The sequence below is a fragment of the Sciurus carolinensis genome, chromosome 18 (assembly GCF_902686445.1).
Source record: "Sciurus carolinensis chromosome 18, mSciCar1.2, whole genome shotgun sequence".
Lineage (NCBI taxonomy): Eukaryota > Metazoa > Chordata > Mammalia > Rodentia > Sciuridae > Sciurus > Sciurus carolinensis.
This window is the reverse complement of record NC_062230.1, coordinates 32,821,640-32,840,979: the sequence shown is the minus strand read 5'-3', so window position 1 is coordinate 32,840,979 and position 19,340 is coordinate 32,821,640. Positions and strand designations below refer to the sequence as shown.

Below are 19,340 nucleotides of genomic sequence, written 5' to 3'. Positions count from 1 at the left end.
TTATTTTTCAGTTGAAAACTCAAGAAAAAAAGACGTAAAAGAAAGTAAAAAACTTTGAATGCTGTACCCTGGTGTTCTGGGTTCCCAGGTGCCCTGTACCACCTGTCCTTTGAAAGTGGGGTGCTCCCCAGTGTTCCCCGAAGCATTCTCTTAGTGTTACCTACCCCAAAGAGGGATGCTCCCGTTCAGGCTGCTGGTTGGGAAGCTGAGACCACCCGCTCCCCTCGGGGATCCTCGTGTCTGAGACCCTGGGTGGGCAGGGGACGCCCGCACCCAGCAGCTCAGAGACCCTGCTTGGCCTCCACCCTCGGCGGGCTGTGCAGCGGGGCACCGGAGGGGGCCTTCCAGGCTGCTTCCCGGGAAGGTACAGAGTTGCCCGGGCTGGTCAGGGAGCTGGTGGTCCCCAGAGCATCCTGAAAGCTCTTTCCCGCATCTGGGGCAGGCGTGGCTCTTGGGGTCTCTGGGCGTCCTGTGCTGTTGGTTCTATCCCAGCGAGAACCTCGAGCTCGCGGAGGAGCTGGGGCTGGGCTGGAGGAGGAAGCGGCCTGAACTCTCTGACTGTCTGGGGTGGTCTCAGGCTGGATTCCAAACTGCGAGGAGAAGAGAGGGAAGGCGGAGGGGAGCGCACCCCTTCCCTGGGATGGTGTTGGGGTGTGGCCAGCCCCCGTCCGTCCCCTCTGCCCGTTGGGTGAGTGCAGCGGGCAGGGGTCCATGGTGCCCTGCCCTGTGGGACGTTGTGCAGGCAGCAGGCGCTAGGCTGGCCACTGAGGCCTGCAGCACGGAACGTCTGTTCACGCGGTGTCCGGCCCTGCCAGGGGCAGCAGGGCCCCGGGAGGACAAGACACAGTCCCCACCTGAAGAGGACAGCTGAGCCGGAGGGCACACCCAGGCCACAGCAAGGGATCCACAGGGCAGACTCCGAAGCAGAGATAGGGTCTTGGGCCGCGAGAGCAGCACAGATGTTTCCAGAACATCCAGCAACCTCCAAATGGCTTCTCCCCGCTTTCAGAAAGAGCCAATCCTGCCCCTTGGGGCTCAGGTGCCCGCTGAAGCGGCCCAGGGGTCACTGATCCCCAGGGGCCCTCTCTAGACAGCCGCGGTCATTCTCTCCTTCCTCTCTGGCCTTGCTGGTTGGACATGCAGGGAGCAGGACACGGGGCATCTGTGTCTTGTTCCTGACCTTAAAGGGGCAGCGGTTCGAGGCCCGCAGCAGACACCCTGGCTGACCAGCACAAGGACCTGCCGCCCCACCCCTCATTTGTAAAGAATGGTTCAAAGACAAACCTGGAGCTCTGGAGGCTGTTGTGGTCACCTCCCTGCCATCTCCGTCACTGCGTCTTTATCACCTGGAGGCCTCCCGAGCTCCCTACCAGACACACGGCCTGTCTGCCGACGAGCTGGTTCTTGCACTTGGAATTCTGCCTCCCCCAGAGGCTGACTTTTACAAGGGCAGCGCTGCCGCGTCACCGTGCCCATGGAGCAGGCATTGGTAAATACTTTACATTAAAGATGTGCCTGCCGTACTGGGGATGGAGCCAGGAGCATCTGCCCCTGAGTTACATCCCCAGTCCTTTTTATTTTGCTAAAATGCCCAGGCTGGCCTCAAACTTGCGATCCTCCTGCCTCAGCCTCCAGAGCTGCTGGGATTACAGGCATGCGCCACCACGCCCGGCTTTGACTGATCTTTGTGTGTTGACTCTTTTTTTTTTTTTTTTGTCTCCTGCAACTTTGAAAATTCATTTATTCTAACAGATATTTGGTGGAGTCCTAGGGTTTTCTACATGTAAGATGTTGTCATCTGCATGTAGAGATAAATTTACTTCTTTCTTTTCAATTAAATGCCTTCTTGTTTTCTTGATTGACTTCCAGTATTAAGTTAAAGGGAAATGGCAGGAACAAGCCGCTTCTTCCTGAACCTGGGGAAAACCACCTTTCACCTTGAGGGCTTTGCCGATGCAACCTCCAGTATGTTGAGGTAGTCTCCTCCTGGTGTGGTTTTGATCAGGAAAGGGTGCTGAATTTCATGAAGGGCCTTGTCTACAGTCCAGCTGGTCCCGGGAGGATAAATCCACCCCACCCCATCACGGGCGGGATCCTGTTGTGCCCTTGAATTCCTTGCTAGTCTTTAGTGGAGGACTTCTCTGTCTCGCTGTCAATTATATTGGTCTGTAGTTGTCTTATGTCTGTCTGGCTTTGGTGTCCGGGCAATTCAAGGGCTCATAGGATGAGTTTGGAGATCTTCTTAGCTCTTCAATTTGGGGGGAAGAGTTTGAAGAGGGTTGGAGCCAATTCTTGAAACGTGTGTGAAATTCACCAGTGAAGACATCGGACCCTGGGTTTTTCCTCTTGCTGGGTTTTTGAGGCCCAAATCAATCTCCTTGGTGTCGTGCGTCTGTTTAGATTTTCTGTTTCTTTGTAATTCAGTCTTAGTAAATTGGGTCTTTCTAGGAATTTATCTACTTACCCGGCTTGTTAGTGTACAATTAAATTAATGTTCCTTTTTTTCATTTCTGATCTTAGTTGAGTCCTTTTCTTCTTTTAGCCAATCTATCTGAGGGTTGATTTTGTTGGACTTTTTCTGCTCTCATGTTATTTCCTTCTGCTAGCTTTGTTGGTTTTTCTCCTAATAAGGTATAAAGCTAGGTTTTGGGTTTGAGGTCTTGTGTTTTATTTTTGGTACTGGAAATGAACCCAGGGGTGCTTAACCACAAAGCCACATCCCCAGCCCTTTTTATTTTTTATTGAGACAGGGTCTCAGTAAGTTGCTGAGGCTGGCCTTGAACTTGCCATCCTCCTGCCTCAGCCTCCCGAGCCGCTGGGATTATAGCTGTGCACCACCACGCTGGCCGAGGTCTTATTTTTAATGTGAGTATTTACAACTGCAAATTTCCTTGAGATCACTGCTTTTGCTGCATCTCATGGGTTTGGGTACATTGTGTTTGGTTTTCATTTGTTTCGAGGTATTTCCTAATTTCCCTTGTGATTTTCTGATTGACCTAATGGTTGTTTTGGAGTGTGCTGCTGAATTTCCACATATTTGTGGATTTTCCATTTTCCCTTCTATTGTGATCTCAGTCATTTAGCACGCACCAAGTCTTGCCTCATGGCCGACCACGAAACCTTTCCTGGAGAAAGTTCCATGTGCTCTTCCTGCTGCTGCTGGGTGGGGTGTCCTTCTGCTGACACTGGTCCCCGGTGTTGTTCAAGCCCCCACTTCCTGCCTGACCTGGTGGTCTGTCCTCTTCTGAAAGGTACTGGAGTCCCTTGCCATTGCTGGGGAGCCTGTCCACGTTTGCTTCATTTGCTGAGGAGCACGCGTGCCCAGTAACAGGGTCAGGTCACCGAGATGTGACGGTGATCATTCTGTGATGTTCTTTGTCTCTTAGTTTTTTGTTTGTTGGTACCAAGGACTGAATCCAGGATGCTCTGCCACTGAGCCACATCCTCAGCCCTTTTATTCCTGGAGACAGGGTCTCACCAAGTGGCTTCTGGCCTAAGTTGCTGAGGCTGGCTTTGAACTTGCCTTGGCCTCCCGTGTGGCCGGGATTACAGGCGTGCATCACCATGTCAGGCGTCAGTTTTTGACCTAAGTCCGCCTCATCTGCTGTCCTGGGGTCACTATTTGTGTGGAATAAGTTCCTTCTAGGCAGCATCTGTTTGGATCCTTGGTCTTTATTTTTATTTATTTATTTTTGGATTGAACACAGGAGATTTTAACCACTGACCCACATTCCCAGCCCTTGTTTTTTTTTTAATTTTATTTTTTTTATTTTGAGATAGGGTCTGACTGAGTCGCTCAGGGCCTCACTAAATTGCTGAGGCTGGCTTTGTGATCCTCCTGCCTCAGCCTCTCAAGTGGCTGGGATTACAGGCGGGCACCACTGCCCCCGGCCTGGGTTTTTATTTCTTGATCCTTTCTGATCAGCCTTTTGAGTGAGGAATTGAACACATACTTCCAGGGCGGGGCTTGCTCTGGCCACTCTCTTGAGGCTGGCGGGGCTCAGCTTCCTGCACCTGCTGCAGCTCTCCAGTAGGCGGCGCTGTTTCCAGACAACGCAGTTGCCCCAGGCGTCTCCTGCCACCTCTCCAGGGCTGAGACCCTGCCTGGTGTGTGGCTCTGCCCAGACCCTCCCACAGCCCTCAACTCCCCAGATACCCGCAGCAGCGCCCGCCGCCTCCAGAAACGCCCTGATGTGGTGGGACAGAACCAGCCCTCTCTGCAGCCCCCAGAGGAGCAGCGCCTCCCTTTCCCTCCCGGCCCCAGGCAGGCGCTGGGAGTGATGCAGGGGCCAGCACGGGCCTGACGGATCAGGCTCCGCTCCTGCTGCGCACGCTGCTGTGCCCCCTCTCTAGGGTGACCGCAAAGCTCCTCTGCGGTGCTTGGATGTTCTTTCTGTGGTGCTGTGAGAGCCCAGAGCACCCTCGCCCTCCGTCCTGCTGAGGGGCTCTGTCTTCCTTTGCGTTGCGACCAAGATGTTGTCAGTGTGCCCTTTTCTGTGTCTGGCCCAGGATCCTTAGCTGTCCCACCAGAGAGGTGTCCAGTTGCCCTGCAGGAATGGCCAACCAGTGCGCTGGTGCTGAGTCCCGCCCTTGGATTCCAGAGGGTAATCCCAGTGACACCTGTGTGCACTGTCTATGTGGAGCATCTGTGGCCAGGGAGTTGGCTCTAAGTTTCCTCTCTTGCACTGCCCTTGGGGGTTTTGGTAGAATAATACTAACTTGATTAAACTGAGTTAGGAAGGTTTGCTATTCTGGAACAGTTGTGGTAAGTTATTACAAAATGCCTATAAAAGTATCTGGGCCTGGTGTTTTAATTTTTTTTTTTTTTTGTACCAGGGATTGAACTCGGGGTACTTCACCACTGAGCCACATCCCCAGTCCCTTTTATTTTGAGACAGTCTTGTTAAGTTGCTTAGGGACTCACTAAATTGCTGAGGCTGGCTTTGAACTTTTTGATCCTCCTACCTCAGCCTCCTGAGCCACTGGGATTACAGGACAGCAACGCCCACCTTAATTCTTAAACTTTTTATTTGGAAATAGAGATTCACAAGAATTTGCTCAGCTAATTCAGAGGTCATGTGCATCTTTCATCCAGTCCATAACTATAGTACATTATCAAAATGGTCCTGGACATTTGTTACGTTTAGATGAATGTAAGGGTCACTCTGGGGACAGTTCTTCCTTGACTGCAGGGTCCTCCCTCCTCACCGTCCCCGACCTCTGCAACAAACATCATTTTGAGGGTTTTATATAATTGGATGGCATGTGACCTTTGGAGATCGGCTGGTTTCCCTCCATACACTGCCCTGCGGTCCCTGCAAGCCACTGCTTGTGTGAATACTTTGCAGTTTTTATTGCCAAGTACTAATCCCAGGCAGGGGCGCCCCGGGGGCTGTCGAGACCAGGCTCGGGCGACTACAGCTCATGCTGCTGTGCACGATCACGTGCAGGGTTGGGGCGAACACACGCTTCAGCTTCTGGGGAGTCACGTTCATGAGTCGTGTTCGTCAGCTCTCTGTCACTGGGACCAAATACCTGAGAAGAACACCGTGGGAGGAAGGCTGACTTTGGTTCACGGCCATGGTCGCCTGATCCAAGGCAGCAACGTCAGAGCAGAGAGCTTGTCAGCCCAAGGCAGCCACAGAGCCAACCGAGGCGTCAGGGACAGATACGCCATCAGATCGAGGCCATCCACAGACGCAACCACCAGTGAGGGCAGAGCCCTGGCGAGCCTTGGAGACCCCCAAGAGCCCCAGCTCTGGACACGGCTGTCCTGGGGACTGAGCCTTCAAGACATGAGCCTCCGAGGGGCCTTCCTGATCCAGACCATAACTGTAGCGTATTTCTGCATCAAGAATAGTACATTCAGAAACTGCTACACTAGCTGGGCACGGTGGGGTACACTAGTACTCCGAGGTGCTCTGAGGAGGCTGAGGCAGGAGGATCGCAAGTTTGAGGCCAGCTTTGGCAACTTGGCGAGACTTTGTCTTTGGGAAGTAGCTCAGTGGTAGAAGTGGTGGAGCACCCCTGGGGTCAATCCCCAACATCGGGAAAATTTAGTGTTTTTTTTTTGTTGTTGTTGTTGTTGTTGTTGTTGTTTTTTGTGGTGCTGGGGATTGAACCCAGGGCCTTGTGCACGCAAGGCAGGCACTCTACCAACTGAGCTATATCCCCAGCCCAGGAAAATTTTTTAAAATTTCAAAACTGCCGAACTCTTTCCCAGAGTGACTGAAACACTTTACACCCCCGGCAACGTCCTCCTGGCCAGCCTCCGGGGCTGTGACCGTCTGCGAACACCACGGTTCTAATAGGTGCGCAGCGCTCGGTCGCTTCCCCGAGGCAGACGAGCGCTGTTCAGGCACGCACTCTCCAGCCGTGGACAGTCTCCAGGGAGGCTCCGCACGGGTTTTGCCGGTTTTCTGGGAGCTGAGTCCCTGGCTGCTGCGTGCGCAGAGCCTCCCCCTCACGTGGTCCTTCCCGGAGCACAAGTTTCTCAGACGAAGTCCAACTCACTTTTTTTCTTTTATGAATCATGCCTTTGGTGACATGTCCAGTAACCCTTCACCAAGCTGGCCCTATTGGGTTTTTTTCAACTACAATTTTGCAACTTTTTTGGTGATTTTTTTTTTTTCCTTGTGGTGCTGGGAATCAAACCCAGGGCCTGCACCGGGAGGCGAGGGCTTCCCCCAGTCCAAACATACCCGGTGCTGAGGAGCTGCAGGTTCCTTGGGCTTACTGTTCTCAACCAGCTTGGACAAGTTCAGTTCCCTAGGAAATAACTGAATCTGTTCTAAAAAGTACCAGCTAAACCCTAAGGAGCCTCCGCGTCCTGCGCTGGGTCTGGGGTGTCCGTCTTTGCTCCCCTCCTCATTTCTTTCCTGTTCCAGCCTTTTCTCTTGTCTGGATTTCCTCCTGCTTTCTTTGGATTACACCCGGGATGGGCCGGCTTTTCCCGTAGAAGTCAGGCGGGCGCGGGGCCAGACCTGCCCACAGCGCCAGGGATGTTTTCAGAGCCACCAGCACCGGGTCTCAGCTTCAGTCCTAAACTGGGCATAAACTCTCAGGCCTTCAGGGCTTACCAACGCTGTGTGGGATCTCTTGTCCACTCGCTCTGCCTGGAAAGCTCTCTCCCATCCCCGGTTTACTCTCAGGGCCTGGGTCTTTCTGCAGTTCTTCTGTTCCGATGGATCTCGGGGCACCCTGACCGTGAGGGCTCCTGTCTGGGTACCTTGTGCCATCATCTGGCACCCGTGCGACACCTTGGGTCCTCTCCCATCCTCCTCACTCTGTCCTGTTTTCCAGTTCCTTCCTTTTCTCCTCTGTCGCTGAAAAACTTGCATTTGGCATTATGCTCATTTTCCATTTGGGGGGTGGTTTACCGGGGACTGAGCCCAGGGGTGCTGGGGGTGGCTTACCGGGGACTGAGCCCAGGGGTGCTCTACCACGGAGCTGAATCCCAGCCCTTTTCACTTTTAAAAATTGTGAGACAGGGTCTCACTAAGTTGCTGAGGTTAGCCTTGAACTTTTAATCCTCCTGCCTCGGCCTCTTGAATTGCTAGGAATCCAGGGGTGCGCCAGCTCAATTTCCCCTCGTTTGTCTTCAATAACCTCAGGCGGCTCCTAGTTCTCGCATCTGGAGGTCTTGGGCTGCTCTCTAGTGCGCGCGCTGGCTTCCGAGCCCACTTCCTGGGCTCAGCTGTGGGAATCGTGCACCACGTGGGCTGGCGGAGCCCAGGGCTCAGGGCAGTGCAGACGGTGGGCACAGATGCCAGGAGAGCAGGCTCTGCCACAGGCCTGCAGGAGGCGCCTCCATAGCGCTCCAGACCCTGGGCTGGGTGGGGAGGAGAGTCTTTGGACTCGGTCTCGTGTGCGCTTTGCACATGACTTCGATTTGGACTCCTGGCAGGTCCTGTGACCTGTGCTCACCATCCCGGGCAGGAGCAAGGACAAGGCACCCGTTTTCCCTGGGGGTGGAAGGCGGCCAGCTCGCCACTCTGTGGAGGAGGGTCCAGGGGCACCGAGGCCCGGGCACACAGGTGGACGGAGGCGGCTGCCAGGTTGCAGGCAGTTTGGAGCTCGGTGGGGTCCCAGGTGTCCTGGACACACGGGCTGAAGAATGGCGCAGGGTCCACCTGCAGTCAGCACCCCCGGTCGCCGTCCTTGCCCGCTGCACCCTGGGAGGCGCTCAGCGGAGGGCTCAGGCTGGTCGGGCAAGGGCCTCTCTCCCGTGTGGCCTCCCGCTCACCCCAGGCTGGAGCGGGGGTCCTGGTAGAAGGCCGGGCAGACAGGCCTCTGTCCAGGGCGTGTCCGCTGCGTCCCCTCCGCATCCCCTTAGCTGCCACCCACCTAGTGGGACAGACGTGTGACTGAGGCCCCTGCTGCACCAACTGCTCTTGAGGCAACTCCTCAGGGTCGTCGGCTTCGCAGGAGAGGCCACCGTCCCAGTGTGGAGCAGTGGTCACCCGTGAGAACCTGCCAGAGGGGCCACGTGGGCGCAGGACGGGCCAGTGCCCGCACCTGCAGGGCAGGGCAGCTCCTCGCCTGCCTCGTTGTCACGGTGCCCAGAAGGCCAGCAGGCACACCTGGGGGCAGGAGGGAGGCCAGGCCGACAGGGAGGCTGCTCCCAGGGGACTGTGGGAGGGGTCCAGGGCCTGACTGTCCTTCCTGGCCTCCCAGGACTCCAGAGAGAAGTCCGGGGACGGCCCAGTGCACAGGGTCAGCCCATAGCGCTCTGCAGGCGTCCTCGGCCGCCCCCAGATAAAGTCGCCCCGGGAGGGTAGCCTCGCGCAGGGGCAGCCTGGCCGGGGGTCAGAAAGTCCTGCGTCCAGATCCCGCCCCTGCGGCTAGCGGCCGTGGCAGCGGGACAAGTCATTAACTTTGCCGGGCCATCTGTAAACAGGACGAGGACCAAGGATCGGAACGTGCAGGACCGTCCGCTTTACGCTGGGAGGAGCTGGGCCCCCGCTGCTCCTCGCTGCCACCCCCGGGGGGAGAGGGCCTCCCAGCCACGTGGGCTGTGTGCCCCCAGGAGCCTGGGCCTGGGAGGTGTCACCTGGGCTGGCTGCAGTCAGGCCTGGAGGGCCAGCGTCCAGCTGCAGAGGCCAGCTTGCACAGCACGGAGACCGAGCCGCCGTCCTCGCTGGTCAGGTCGATCCTGGGCGTGGCCCTCTGCATCCTGGCGGGGGCAGGTGGAGGCCGGGACAGCTGTGCCTGGCCCCAGAGGAGTCGTGCAGGGGCCAGAGGCGACTGAGCACGAGGCCCAGGCAACGTGCCGCGTGGACGTGGGGCTGGGGAGTCTCCGCCCGGGGAGCACTGGCCTTCAGGCTGGGGCGGAGGAGGGTCGGGGGGCTGAGCTCCAGCTCAGCGTCAGCCAGAGCGTGCTGCGAGCAAAGGTCTCGGCCAGCGGGAGGCCCCACACCTGCCCGTCAAAAGTCACCACGGGCTGGGCGGAGGTGGACATGGTCTGGAGGGCAGGCGGAGCAGGCCGGCTCTGTTCCGGTGGCAACGTGCTGCCTGGTCAACACACCCCGGGGGGAGGAGGGACGGCTCCCTGCCAGGCCTGCTTCAGCAGCAGGTCCTGTTACCCACAAGGGCAGCCACGGCGAGCAAAGAAAAGCTCCGGCGAGCAGGCTCCATGGTCACACAGGGCGCCGGACACAACTCCCCCGGGCTCCCAGACCCACATCCAGTCCCTGGAGAGCCCTTAGCCAAGGCCTCCTGACCAGCAAGTCTGGACTCAATTAGTGGCCTCCAGCTGCGACCAGAACTCGGCTTCCTGCTTCTGCAACAGGGGCCTGGGGGCGGGCTGGCCTGCAGCCCTTGGCCACTCTGCCTGCCCCACTGCCAGGCCCTGGACACGGATCGGGATCTGTATCCCCACATGACCTCGGGAAGGCCAGTGACCACTGGGCCAGCACTGCGATGACTCCGGGGAGGTCAGCTGTAGGTGGCCAGCGCGTCAGCCTGGGACAGCACCCGGAGAGGTCGCAGCAGCTGGCCCCCAGGTAGCGGGTCACCCAGGCCCCGTCCAGGGGCTCCTCCCCATCAGGCAGGAGTGGCATCGTCACCACCCTGAGCAGATCCTGGAGGGAACACGGCGGAGCCGAGGCCCCTGCCCTGCACTGCAGGATGGGGAGGGGTCAGCAGGGAGGGCGGCCCCTCGGGAGCGTCTCCAGGGAAACCCTACGGTGGGGGCAAGGTGGGGAGAAGGAGCCACCTGTCCTGGAGGGCAGCGGGCACGTCCACCCCGAGCCGGGTCAAGGGCACTGGGGCACGGTCGACCGCGGGGCTGCAGGCCTCCCCTGCCTCAGCCTCTCACCCCTGGACAGTGCCGCACCACGGGGACAGGACCCGCTGCCACAGAGCAGGGCGCCACTCGGCACCGCGTACCTAGGCGGGGGCATGGCCCCCGTCTTCCAGGGCTGGTCCAGGGGAGCCGAGTTAGGCAGCGCGGCCTGGACCATAAGGGGGACCTGCAGGCTGCTGTCCCTGAGGGAAGAGGGCGGCCCCTCCCACTGGGCTGAGGCTGCTCCTTCAGTGCCCCCACCAGCTGGCCCGACGTCCTGACCTCCTGTGTGGCAGCCCAGAGGGTGACCCCGAAGCGTCCACCTCTAAATCCCCAGGGCCCTGCAGGAGGAGTAGGATCTCGACAGGGGAGCCACCTCGGCTTCAGCCCGGGAGCCCTCCAGGAGAGCAAGACCACGCTGGCTCCAGCAGCGCCAGCCGGCCATGGTGCCCGGGTCTCCATAGTGGCCCCTCCATCACTCCGGCCGTCAGGGTCAAAGTCCTCCGCGTCCTCCCTGCCTCCTCTGCCACCCGCGTCTGGTCTGTCCAAGTCCCGCCGCCTGACCCTCGCCACGTCTGGAACCGGACCTCCCCACTGCCTCTGCTCCAGGGAGCCCCCTGGTGTCCCGCCTGGACAGTCACCCAGGCCGTCTCGTGTCCCAGCGCAGGGGCCAAAGGATCTTTAAAACTAGAAGGTAGATCATGTCCTGCCTCAGCCCCAAGCCCTCAGGCTCCATCCCAGGACGAGCTCAAGATCTGAGCCCCACCAATCCCAGCCTCCCCCACGGGCTCCCTTCCCACCCAGGGTCTCTGCCCTGACCGCTCACCAAGCTCCTGCCTTGAGCCCTTCAAGGCCGTGCGCAGCGCCCCCGCCTGCTGCACTGCTCGCCGCTGTAGCATTCGTACCCGAGGCGTTCAGGGTCGGTGAACTGGGGGTCGCATCCAGCCGCGGCCTGTTCTGCATGGCTAACTGCTTATTAAAAACAAAGGAGAAGGGGTGAAGCCAGCCCGGGGGGATAGCACCTTCCGTCTGGCCCTCGGTAACCGGGAGCCTGTCAGGAGGGAGCCCCTTCAGCCTCACTGCTGTATCTCACCGTCTCCACCAAGCCGGCCAGTGGCGCACGAGTGTAATGCCCGTGACCGAGGAGGCTCAGGCAGGAGGCTCCCAAGTCCCAGGCCAGCCTCAGTAAGACCCGTTCACAAAATAAGTAATAAAAAAGGGCAGGGATGGAACTGGGTGGCAGAGCAGCTGGCGCGAGGCTGGGCCTTCGCTCTCCAGTACCAGAGCTGCCTGCGCAGAGCGCGGCTCAAGTACCTGGGGGAAGGTGGGCCTCGGTTTTCTCACCTGTAAAACGGGGGTTTCAAACGTCTCCATGGCAGGGCTGCTCTGAGGAGTAAGGGGGTGCTGTGGAGGCCCTGGCGCAGGGCCTGCCATGGAGCAGACGTGGGGAAGTCGGCCTAACCTGCACCCTGGCCAAGCAGCTGTACGGGCGCAGCAGGGGTCTGCAGAGCCGCCTCAGCACCCAGGAGACGGTGGCTTCAGCCCAGTGCAGAGTCTGGTGAGCACTGCAGGGGGCGGGGAGAGCCGTCAGGGTCTCCTCACCCAGGTGCCCTGCACAGCCCCCAGGGCTGCCCGGTAGGCCTTGGCCCCCAGCTGCCTGGCAGCCTGGGCAACCAGCTCTGCAGAGGCCGCATGGCCGCCTCAGCCTGCTCCAGCCACACCTTGTCCAGGGGCCGCAGTGTCACCTCCAAGTAGGTGTCCTTCAGCGAGACCAGAGGCCCTGCAGGAAGCAGCCAGTGCCCACCGTGAGGCCTGGGGCGCCTGCCTGCAGGCAGCTGCCCACCCACAGCATGCCCAGCCTCCAGGAGGCAGGCCGGGCCTCTGGAGTAAGGTGGGGAGGAGGCAAGGGACCCTGCGGACAGCTTGACCCTGTGGGTGCTGGGGACCCAGGAGTGGAAGGTCCCCTACCCCTCCCGGGGGCTCACTGTGCCTCTGTTGGTTCGGTCGGCGTGGGCTGAGCTCGGCACCTGCCTCCCTCCAGAGGTGGGCCTTGTGCTCAGGTGACCAGCCCCTGCTGGAGAACGCCGGAGCCAGGTCCCCACAGGGCTTCCCTGGGGACCCCATTTCACAGCTGCCCTGAGTCCATGTGGGGAGAACTGAGCGTCTGGGCAGTGCCCGTGGGGGCGGCCTCGGGAGCCAGAGCAGGACCGGCCTGTCCCCTTGCTGACCCTGCTCTGCCTCTCATCAGCCCCAGTGCAGGCTATGACTGTGCCCGTCACTGCCCTGCGGGTGGCTGAGGCCCAGCACAGCCGAGAGGGGAACAGGGTGAGACATCACTTAAGAACCGGTCCAGCCCTGGGGCCCCTGAACCTCGGGGGCCCTCACTGGCGGGCCTGGCGCAGGGACTTTGACAGAAGCACACAGCCACGCCGCCGTCCATCCGGGGACAGAAAGAGGCCCTGGAATCCTGCGGCATAAGCCAGGCGAAGGAGGGAGGAAACCTTGGCAGCGAGCCCCAAAGAAATAAGGCAGCGGGATAAGGGTTGCCAGCCTGGCGGCCTGCAGGACAGAGGCAGTGACGCAAGGGGTCAAAGGCCACAGGTCCACAAGGCTCGGGTCTAAGCAAAGCTGGGCTGCAGGCACCAAGGAAGGAGGCCCCTTTCTGACGGAGATAGTGCGCCTGCGGCAGGAGGGCCCGGCTGGGGCAGGTCTGGGCTCTCCCGCGCTCACCGTCCAGGTCACTCCACAGCCCCTCCAGGTAGGGTGGCAGGTGGCGGGTCAGTGCCTGGCTCTGTCCCCATAGGGTGGCCACTGCCTGGCCACTCACGTGCACGGCCCCCAGCCCTGCCTGGGACAAGTGCCGGAGGAGGCCAACTGTGCTGTCCAGGGTGCCCGCCAGCCACACTGAGGCAGGGAGACCCTCCTGCCTGGGTGGGAAGCCTGAGGGCCCCCACAGCTCTCCACGGGGTCTCCTATCCTCCAGCTGCTGGAACCTCCCCTGGTCATCCAAGGCTCAGCTTGCCTCCAGCTGGGACCGATGGGGGCCATCCTGGACTGCAGGGAGAGGGGCGCTTGGGGCTCCCGGGAGGCCCCTCGGAGTGAGGGAGGGCAGGGTCTTGGGCCAGCAGCAGGGGCCTGCGGGCGACTGCACTCCAGCCTCTGCCTGGGAGAGCGCCACGAGCCCCCGTCCCTCGGCCTGGGCCCTCGCACCTCCACCAAGGCCCCCGGGGCTGCTCGCCGTCCTGCAGCAGGGACTGGGCCCCTGCTCCCGCCTGTGCGCACGCCCACAGCACCACGCTCGGCTCCACTCCCTGGCCAGGAAGGGACCCGCGTTGTACCAGGGCGCGCCCGCCGCCTCTGCAGCCTCCCAGAACCCCAGGCAGAGCCGTGGGCCTAGGAGCGGGGTCCCTGGAGCTGCTGCCTAATCGGCCTCCTGGCCCACCCAAAGCCCCACTCCACACCCAGCTCTGGACCCTCCCGCGGCACCTGGCCTGGCGCAACTGGCAGCGCAGCGCCACCCCCAGCTGGGGTTCCATCAAGTCTTCACAGGGTGCCCTCCGCACCCGCCCTGTCCTCATTCAGACCAACTGGTGGGGACCCGGCCCCCCTTCACCTACCTGGAGACAGCGGGGGGCCTGGGACAAGGAAGCCCCACTTTCTCCCTCGGGGCCAGGCTCCCTCCAGCCAGGCCAGGCTTTGAGAAGCCCCGTGGAGACCCGGCCCTGGAGGCCGAGCCGCTGAGCCCTGAGGCCTTGGAGCTGCGAGGGGAGGGCGGAGGCCTGAGTGGGGCCTGAGCACCCCACAAGCACCTACTAAGTGCAGCACTGACAACCCTGAAAAGGAAGCACCACAGTTCCCATCGGACAGAGGGGAAGACCGAGGCCCAGGGAAAGTCACAAGGCCGACGTCACCCAGCCAGGGGGACAGAGTGGCGGGTGGCAGCACTGACGGACACGCCTGCTCTGCATCTGTGCTATGGGGGCGAAGGGCTGCCCAGAACCCCTTGATCTCCTCGCACAGAAAACGGAGGCTCAGAGAGGACCCTGCCCCCGATTCCGTCGGCCAGGTGGGGTCTGTCAGGCCTCCGCCAGAGGCTGGCCTGTGATTCCACTGATGGCCACCAGATGGCGGGGCCGCCAAAGCTGGATCTGCTGGGGTCATCAGGCTGAGGGGCAGGTCATCACCAGGGCCCAGGGCCAGGCCAGCTGGCAGCGAGAACACGACAGCAGCCCACCCTGGCCCAGGCTGTGCTCCCCTGAGAACAGGAGGGCCTGGGGGGAAGCAGAGGGCCTGGCCCTCAGGGGGCAGCGGAGGTGGCTCAGCCCGCGGCCTGGGCCTGGCTGCCATCCCGCCCACCAGGACGGCTGCAGCAGCCCCCGGAGCCCCGCTGCCCCTCCTGGCTTTGGCAGCAGGACTGCCGCCTGAGAATGCAGATCGGACCTTTCCCTCTGCGCTTAAGGGAAGCCAGGTGCCCGGGCTGCAGCCCACTGCCCGGCCCGTCCTGGGGTGGCCCCTCCCCAGGCCAGACTCACCCTGGGCAGGTGGAGGGCGTGGCGCGGCCAGAGCGTGGTCAGTCTCTACTGCCCCCGGAAGCTCTGGCACGGGGCTGTGGGGACCTGCTCCAGCGTGGCCTCCACTTGGGCCTCGTCTGGCCGAGGTGCCCGATGCCCCTGGACTGAGGGGCACACGAGAGGACGTCCATGTTGGCTGCAGAGGGGAGAACCCCTCGGGCAGAGCAGGAGCCGGACGTCCCAGCGTCAGGGTCTGGCCAGCTGCAGCCTGCTGAGCATGTCCTGAGTGCCAGGTGGGCGCCTGGGGGGCTGTGGAACAGCCGACCCCCTTCCCCCACGGCCTGGTTCCTGCCCCACGCTCTGCGAACAGCACTTGTCTCCCTCGGGAGGAGAACTGGCCCCTGATGCCTCTGGGAACCGAGCTCCCAACCTGCAGGGGCTCGGCTCCCAGCACCCCCACCGCGCATGTGGCTTTACCTCCCAGAGTCCCCACTACAGCCTCCTCCAGGGAAGACACTGTTGCACCCACTTTACAGATGAGCAAACCAAGGCTGCAGCAGAGATGAGGGCAGGGACCCCACAGCACAGCCAGCACTGGAGCCCAGGGCCAGTGGCCCGAGCTGGGCGCTTGCTGCAGTGGACGGGCCCCTGGGGATCACGGGCCGGCCCCACCTCCTACGTCAGGGTCTGCTGCACCCGGCGCTGGTCCCAGGACAGATGGAGCCATTCCCTGCACACAGCTGGCGCCTGGGTTAGGGCCCCACAGGCCTGGAGGGAGCCCAGGCCCCAGGTTTGCTGGAGCTGCAGAGAGAACGGAGCAAGGGGGGGGCGGGAGAGGGGCCCCAGCGAGGCGGCAGGTAGCGTCCCAGGACCCGTCCACCCAGGAGGGCCGCGGGGTCACCGGCTGGTTCCAGGTGAGCTGCACCTGCATGGAGGGTGAGAGGGGAGGAGGCTGAAGCCCCCCAGGAGCCAGTGCAGGGGACACACCCCCTACAGGGGCTGGGACTCCAGGGGCGTCTGGGGAAACCTCCTCCTGACGCCAGACTCAGCGTGTCCCCCAACAGAACGCAGTGAGGTCCCCGCTGGAGCCCCGGGACCCTGCATGGCCCCTGCCGCAGTCACATGGCCTCTCCCCGTCACCCGACCCCACCTGTCCGACTGCACTCGCTGCCCCTCCCCCCACAGGGCTGCTGGTCCCGCAGCACCTTCGGCCCCTGGGTCCCGGGCTGGCGAGCCACACCCCCCGAGGCCCCCAGGTGGCCCCTCTGAAGAGCACCCTCCCCACCCGCTCCCTAGATCCTGCCTCTCAAGCGTCCTCTTCACGGTGCACGGGGCAAGTTCTGACTTTTTTACTCTTTCATGGGCTAGAATTTTGCCTGCTTCGACTTGCTGACTAGTCTCTGTTCCACAGATGAGAAAATGGAGGCTCAGAGAGGCAACGTAACATGCCCAAGGACACCTGGCTAAGCAATGTGTGTGAAGGGTGCGGGGAGAGGCTTGCGACCTGTCTGCCTCCCTCGTCAAAAGTGAGTGCACGCCAGGCACAGTGGGCTCACACCTGTAATCCTAGCCACTCAGGAGGCTGAGGGAGAAGGATCTCAAATCTGAGGCCAGCCTCAGCAAGACCCTGTCTCAAAATAAAATAAAAGGGCTGGATGATGTGGCTCAGTGGCTAACTACCCCTAAGTTCAATTCCTGGTACCAAAAAATAATAAATGAAAAATAAACTCAGACCTGGGAATGCAGCTCAGGGGCAGGGCCCCCGGGCTCACTCTCAGCACTGCAGAAAAACAAAACCCTGAGCTCTGCTGCTGTGGAGCCCATGCCTGTGACTCTAGCCTGCCTGGCATACAGTAGGTGCTGCATAAAGCGCTGATGAAGGACAGTCCCTCAAAGTCCCCAGTCTCGGTAAGCTGGGATTCTGGAGAGTCCTGGTCACTGACGAGCAGGGTCTCCCTCCCCTGCCCGAGGGCCCCAAACTAAGGGTTCAGCTGCACGGTCGCCCCAGGTGCCCGATATTCCTGCTCACCTGCCCACTCTCAGCAAGGCCACTGGCCTCAGCTTGCCGCCAGGAACGGTTGAAGGGGTGGTCCAGGGCCAGGCAGGTGACCAGTTGGCCCTGCTCCAGTCAGAGAGGAGGAGACCCCCACCTGGGGAGGATGGCTGAGGCTGCACCCCAGCCCCCCCACCTCCCTGAAGGCCCAGGATGGGGGAGCCGGTGGCTCTGAGCAGGGCCCATTAACAGAAGAGGAGACTGAGGCTCAGAGGAGCAGCAGAGCAAGCACAGGAGGAGACGGGGCTGCGGGGTCAGGACAGGCCCTGTGGCCACATCAAGAGGTGGGGGCGAGGCCTGGCCTGACCGGAGCTCCTGCCCCGCATGCCTTTCCCGCAGGCCCTGGGGACCTGGCACAGCGGGGTCGCCGAGGTCCGCTCGGGCTGCAGGCCTCCTTCCAGCCCAGCCGCCTACCTGGTCCCAGTGGCTCCAGCCACTGGCCAGGTGATCCCGGTGGCTGCCTCCAGAGGGCTGTGAGGACAGTCGGGGCCACAGAGCTGGGCAGGGAGGGCGACCGCTGGTGGGCGAGCTCCCCTGGGGAGGGGCGCGGTGGGCGCGTGAGCCTGGGACGCGGGCAGCACAGTGGAGGTGGCGCAGAACGCAGAGGCCGCTCCGTGCTCCTCCTGTCCCAGGGAGCTGGGTCTCCGGTCCTCCCAGGGAGATTCAGTAGCAAAATACTGGGGGGCAACAAGGTGGGGGTGGAAGGAGAACATTCTAGATCAGGAGTCAGCCTTCAGGTCGGTTGGGCTGGCGAGCTGGCTCTGTAAGTCATGTGACCTGACGGACCTGCTGCTTCTGCCCGACCCCCACACGTGACGGTGGCCTGGCCGCCTGCAGAGCCCCACGCAAGCCTCCGTGCCGGGCTGGAGGCTGGAGAGACAGTGAGACCCGTGCTGCGCCCGCGTTCCAACCCCGGGCGGAACGTCGAGCAAACATTCCTGGACGGCTGGGTGTCGAGACCACGGCCGGCCCCAGGTGGCACATCGCCTCAGCGCTAGATTCCCAAGTTTTCCAACGGCGCTGTTCAAGGAAAGCTGGAGACACCTGCCGACGCTTTCAGGGGTCAAGTGATGTGACGTCTCCAGAGACGTCTCTGCGTCAGTGCCGCGGAGAGACCTGCAGGCTGGACTCTGCCCGGGAGGGGCGGCCAGGCCCCGAGGGTGGGCGAAGGGCCCGTGCTGCGGCAGCTTCCACAGGGGCTCGAGAAGCTCAAGATAAGCGAAGTGGTTCCAAATAACACGCTTCCCGCGTGACCGAGCAGTCACGGCACGGTCCATGTGCCGGCGTGGGAGAGGCTGGTATACAGCAGGCACTCTGTGAATGCTCTGTGCCTGGGCCAGGAGTGGGCACACCCTCCAGGAGCTCCCGGCTTGCAGGAGAGGGGCAGACGGGGACACAGACGACGACATCACCGGCAGAGAGGAGCCTGTCCACCCAGGACCCCCAGGGCTGCACCAGGCAGGGTGGCCATGGAGGCTGCCGTGGGGACCGTGCCATCTGGGGTGGCGCCAGGCGCCAGGCTCGGGGAGGACAGGCCTCTGCCTGCTGCTGAGGGCCTCGCGGCCCAGGAATGTAAACCTGGGCGTGTGGGGAGACCGGAGCCAGGGGTTCCCAGGGCAGCCCGCGGGCCCGGCCAGGCCCAGGAGCAGAGGCCCCCTCCCGCCCGGGCAGGGCACCTGGAACCCGTTAGGCGCTCGGGCAGCCAGGCAGTTACCGTGACTGTGGCCGCGGCTATGCTGGGACAGCGGCCCAGGCGGGAGGGCAGGCGACACTGGCCCCAGAACTGCAGCTCCTTGCTGGAAAGAGGAGAGGTGTGTGGGCACCTGGCCAGCACCCTGGGGCAGGTGGGGCCAAGCCACGCTCCCCAGGAGGGTCGGAGGGCCGCAGAGGGGCTGCCCGACGAGGCTGCTATGGGCACAGTGGTCAGGGCTGGACACAGTGGTCAGGGCTGGACATAGTGGTCAGGGCTGGGCTCAGGCCACCTGTGTTGGAGCCTCAGCCTCCCCGGGTGCAAAGGTCCAAGAGAACGCGACTCCATGAGCCGGCGGCTGTCAGAGGGGCTGGACGGCAGGACTGCAGCCCTGGCTCCCAGGGGCCCTCCCTCCCCTCCTCAGGCCACGTGCCCTGCGCCCCGTTCAGCAGCCTCCTGGCCACACCCACCAGAGCCCAGTGCACCCTGCCTCCCAGCTGCAACCGCCAGAAACTGCCAAAGTTCCCTGGGGACAAAAGCCCAGGTGACGGTCACTGGTCTACAGCTTTAACACGTGGCTTATTCCCTTCCTCCATGGCAGGGCCAGAGTCCTGGCTGAGTAGGTAGCACCGAGCAGCCCCTCCAGCCTGAAGAGCCACCACGGATGAGCACGAGGGCCTGGGAGGACCCAGCTGCTCTGAGGTCAGAGGTTTCCCAGCTGTGTGACCTTGGGAAAGCAGCTTTGCCTCTCTGAGCCTCCCATTTGTAGCACTGTGTCCAGTTGGTGCGCGACGGGTGCCT

The 19,340-nt window shown here is 61.7% G+C and overlaps 1 protein-coding gene and 1 long non-coding RNA gene across 5 annotated transcripts; both read right to left on the bottom strand.

Moving 5' to 3' along the window:
- Positions 1–5,022: 5,022 nt before the first annotated feature.
- Positions 5,023–10,620, bottom strand: LOC124970481 (uncharacterized). Its single transcript, XR_007106131.1, has 3 exons — positions 9,053–10,620; positions 8,347–8,889; positions 5,023–5,535 (listed from the first exon to the last, which is right to left on the bottom strand). It is a non-coding gene; the product is annotated as an uncharacterized LOC124970481 (long non-coding RNA).
- Positions 10,621–10,724: 104 nt separating this feature from the next.
- LOC124970420 (uncharacterized) lies at positions 10,725–17,523 on the bottom strand. 4 transcript variants are annotated; one of them, XR_007106117.1, is made up of 7 exons: positions 17,264–17,523; positions 16,826–16,915; positions 14,818–15,721; positions 13,903–14,043; positions 11,379–13,596; positions 11,112–11,254; positions 10,725–10,972 (listed from the first exon to the last, which is right to left on the bottom strand). XR_007106117.1 is itself a non-coding variant. In XM_047533758.1 (5 exons), the coding sequence occupies exons 1-4, from the start codon at positions 14,630–14,632 to the stop codon at positions 11,646–11,648; spliced, it is 837 nt and encodes a 278-aa protein (XP_047389714.1). In that variant the 5' UTR covers positions 14,633–15,447; the 3' UTR covers positions 10,725–10,972; positions 11,112–11,645. The 4 variants fall into 4 exon arrangements, 1 of the variants encoding a protein (XP_047389714.1); XR_007106116.1 differs by having other exon boundaries at positions 11,112–13,596; positions 16,826–16,946; XR_007106115.1 differs by having other exon boundaries at positions 11,112–13,596.
- Positions 17,524–19,340: the final 1,817 nt, after the last annotated feature.

Coding starts and splice junctions, on each gene's coding strand:
- LOC124970420 (XM_047533758.1), bottom strand. CDS start 14,632: ATGGCAGCCAGGCCCAGGCCGCGGGCTGAGCCACCTCCGCTGCCCCCT. Junction 14,044..14,242: donor ATAGCACAGATGCAGAGCAG/GCGTGTCCGTCA, acceptor CTCCCCTCGCAG/CTCCAAGGCCTCAGGGCTCA. Junction 11,851..13,495: donor CCCCGGGGGCCTTGGTGGAG/GTGCGAGGGCCC, acceptor CGCCCCCTGCAG/TGCTCACCAGACTCTGCACT.